General features: G+C 31.8%; 1 protein-coding gene across 1 annotated transcript; it reads left to right on the top strand.

Annotated features, from left to right (window-relative positions):
* Nucleotides 1-2,399: 2,399 nt before the first annotated feature.
* Nucleotides 2,400-3,218, top strand: LOC7481736 (rapid alkalinization factor). The gene has a single exon (XM_002319485.4). The coding sequence runs from the start codon at nucleotides 2,603-2,605 to the stop codon at nucleotides 2,987-2,989; it is 387 nt and encodes a 128-aa protein (XP_002319521.1). The 5' UTR covers nucleotides 2,400-2,602; the 3' UTR covers nucleotides 2,990-3,218.
* Nucleotides 3,219-4,200: the final 982 nt, after the last annotated feature.

The following is a 4,200-nucleotide window of genomic DNA, read 5'->3' as shown; positions in this document are numbered from 1 at the left end:
ATTATTTTTATATCAAAAAAATCTAAAATCATAAAAAAATTAATATTAAATATAAAAATTGATTTTTTTGTGAAATGCTTGTGTTTGAGAGTGTGGCTATGATTGCTTCTGAAAATATTTTCACTCAGAAATATATTAAAATAATATTTTTTTTATTTTTTTAAAATTATTTTTGACATCAGAGCATTAAAATAATCTAAAAATATTAAAAAATATTAATTTAAAATAAAAAAATAAAATATTTTAATTTTTTATAAAATATTTTTAAAATACAAAAACAAACCAGCTATCGCTTTTAACAATCCCCATAAATAATGAGTTTCTACTGCTAGAGTGTGACGTGACCAGACACATATCAATAAGTGAAGATTATATCAATAATAATTTGACATGTTATTTGTTAATTAGATTACTGAAATGAATCTAACACTTGCAATTGATTATCTCATAGAATAATCTTAAAGTTGATGTAAATTATTACCTATAATACTTTCGACATCATTATTATTTTTTTAATTATTACCATCATCTCATCACAACTTTTTTTTTATCATTATCATTTTTTCACTATTATTATCATCATCATTTTACCATCATCTTTTATTTTTTTACGATCATTATTATTATTATTTTTTATTATTATTATCATTATATTACCACTATGAAAAGTATTTATATTTTAAAATAAAAATTTATATGTAAAGTATTTTCTATTTATAAAATATTCTCCACGAAACAGACGCCAATCAAGCCATTTATAAACTCTCGACATCAGAGGTGAAAACCGGGATAACTAAAGCAGAAGCGTCCAAAAGAGATCCAGAAAGCAAAGGTGCTAATTGACGGTTATATTGATTGCTGGGAAAGATCAACGGGCATTAATTAACGTTAACGGATACTTGTTGCGAGCTAAAATGGAACTGGGCCAGGTAGGAAAGAGAAAACGTGTTTCAGTTAAAGATTCTTGGATGGGCTTGTAGAAAATAATGAGAGTAGATGGCTAAACCCTAGATTCCCCCTTTTCTTTTTCCTTTTTTCCGATTTCTCCTCACACCAAACTATGATAGAAGGAGAGGAAACGACAAGCAGTCAACTAGGACATGTAAATCTTAGGCATGGAGACTTGTGAATATGTCCATTCTGTTCATTTTAATAACGAAGTTGACATCTCCACTCCTCCTCGCCGTACTTGCTGGTGGTGGGCAACCATTTTGGTGGGATTTGGTGCCAGAACCCTCTCATCAATCTAATATCTTACACCCATTTTTTATTTCTTAATTTTGTACGAGATTCAATGTTACTTGTGGCCTACTTGCAATTAATTAGTTATTTTTTAATATGAATTAGGTGTAATAGTCACCTTCATTCTCATGGGGTAATACTAGTAGTAGTGATAATTATAATCATTTTGTTTTTAATTTTATACATCCCATTTATATAAATTTGTTTTTTATTTTAATTTATAAAGCATGATATTTTAGTTATATGAGATTGAATCTTTCTCCTTTTTTTTTTGGCAAAAAGTTTTTGAAACATTGATAATATTGATATTTTATAATTAAGTGGCCGTTTGAAAATATAAATATGATTGCGTTTGCATATTGAAATTATATTTTTGGTTTGAGAACACCATTGAAATTATAACTTAATGTCTTTAATTTTGAAAACATTGGTGAAATTGCAACGACACTAAAATTTCAAACCGGTAATAAATACTTTTATTTCTTTCAATTCATTAATTCAAACTTGGTGTGCTTGTAACCCATCAGTAATAGTGTATTGATTACATTAAAGCTTTGCCTCTAATGTTTAATTTTAGAGTTTGTTTGATATTGTGATAATGACTGTGTTTTTAAAGTGTTTTTTACTAGTTAATGCATCAAAATAAATATTTTTAAAAATTTATTTTTGATATCATTATATCGAAATGATTCAAAAACATCAAAAAAATTATTTTAAAAAAAATTATTTTTTTAAAAAATTAAATTTTAAAAAAACACACGGCTAGCCGTGTTGCCAAAGAAATTCTTAATCCGAATGATACCATGTTTTATTTTTCAATCATTTGTACTTGAAAATTTTCCTTAACTTGACCCTTAATCTAGCTATCCATTTAGTCAACAATCCCAGTAATTAAAATCAAGTTCCAATCATGCATTCTTCTGTTATCCACACAAGATGTGTTGAATTGTTCGTCTCATGAGGAAAAAAATAGGAGTTCTAATTAAAATATGATGAAAAAAAAACATTAAAATTCTAAGAATTACTAGAAGGTTGGTGCCCTAGCTTAACCTTCGTAGTTAGTGGCTGCCCATAACTAGAATGGCAATTTGGTAAATAAAACCCAAACCAGAGTCAAGTCATGAATGGTTGTCCACTTATAAGTCTTTAACTCGCTAAGCCCTTAGCTGTTGTCTTAACCTCATGAAGAGAAAAGAATAAAGAAACCTTAAGCTCATTAACATATACACCACCACCCCACACTACCATCATCTCCCACTGCCCCCATAGAGAGAGAGAGAGAAGAAAAAGCACGGGAAACCGCTTCAAGAAAACCAAAAACGGAGAAGAAGAAGAGAGTTTCCCTGTGTATATTTAAGAAATGGCAAGGCTGAGCTCTTTTTTCTTGATCTCCGCGACCGTCTTGATCTTGATGGTGATGGGCTGGCCATCCACCGTTCAAGGAAATGGGGACCACCACCACCACCACCTGGGGTGGATTCCGACCACCGCAACCACCAGATCATCAATCTGCGACAAAGGGTCTTTAGCAGAGTGCATGGCTGAGGAGGATGGGGAAGAGTTTGGGATGGACACGGAGATCAACAGGCGCATTTTAGCAACTAGCAGGTACGTCAGCTACGGTGCGCTTCAGAAGAACAATGTTCCTTGCTCTAGGCGTGGTGCTTCTTACTACAATTGCAAGAATGGTGCTCAGGCTAATCCTTACAGTCGTGGATGCAGTCGCATTACAAGGTGCCGGGGTTGAATTTTATTTATTTACTTATCATTTTTTTTTGTTTTTTTTTTAATTTTTTAAAATGGGCTTGATTGATTGTCATACTTGAATGGCAAAAAAGAAAAAAGAAAGGAGTTGGTGGTGTTGGCTCTTTGATGTTATTGATGGAAATATTGTTGTCATAACAATATCTTGATGTCTTTGTAAGAGATTATCGTTAACTACTACTACTACTATCATTCCTTCTTCGTTTTCGTAATATTTCTCTCTAATTTTTGTACTGGGAACTTTATTTCCCCCCTCAATTTATGCTTCTAGATTGTGTTGATTTAGGTGGAAAGATCTATGCTTTAAGTTTGATTGATTTTAAATTTGGACATGGGTAATTCCATGCTCTCCTGTTCGGCTGTTCCCCTCTCTTAAAAAGCTTCTAAATAATTTGTGTTCGCCTTCTTGGCACAGATTGAGCTATTGAATAGGTCAGCATTTCACGCCGAAGAATTTTACAAAATCCGGCTCTACTTGTCGAGCAATTCTATTGGGACTTGTGTGTTTTTGCTAGCAAGTCATGGAAATTCTCGTTTTGAAAATTGACTGGTAGCTCGGCTTCCTTTGTTTTTTTCTCTTTCTCGAGTAAAAAGCGAGAAAGGCAGGAGGATGAAGAAAATAAAGCGGCATAAAAGCTAACAGGGAAAGAGAGGGTGTACAATTATTGGGCTGTATTTAGCATAAATTGACTCTCACATAATTGAAGAAAGATGAGGAGAATAAAGGCTAATCTTTTGGCCAAAACAATAGACATAAAGAGGTGGAAACAAAGCACATTATTCTCCAAGCAATTAACTCTTTTATAAGCTATACCCCCCTACTTGTATAAACCTCTAAAACCTAATTAATTCATGGCAGTGCTTAGCGTTGTTTCTTTTTATAGTGAAGACAAGAGTCAAGGGATCCTCTTCTCTTCAAAAACAAAGGGAAAAGAAGCACTCCCATATGCTTCATGTGACACAATTGCCATTAAAATGGTCCCTTTTTATTTATTTTTATTCACGTAATTGTAGATTAAGTTCATTTTTAAGAAAACAATATCATGGTTAACTTGTATTTAATTTAATTTAAAACTCAGCTCGTTCAACCAAATCCTATCCTATCATTTACACGGATTAATTAATATGATGGGGGTATATTTGGAAATGTGGTTGAAACTATTATATTTTAACATTTTGAATTTTTTTTAAATC

This window comes from Populus trichocarpa, chromosome 13, assembly GCF_000002775.5.
Source record: "Populus trichocarpa isolate Nisqually-1 chromosome 13, P.trichocarpa_v4.1, whole genome shotgun sequence".
NCBI lineage: Eukaryota > Viridiplantae > Streptophyta > Magnoliopsida > Malpighiales > Salicaceae > Populus > Populus trichocarpa.
This window is presented reverse-complemented; position numbering and strand designations above follow the sequence as displayed.

Excerpts from the sequence above, each read along its gene's own strand:
- LOC7481736 (XM_002319485.4), top strand. The coding sequence starts at position 2,603 with ATGGCAAGGCTGAGCTCTTTTTTCTTGATCTCCGCGACCGTCTTGATC.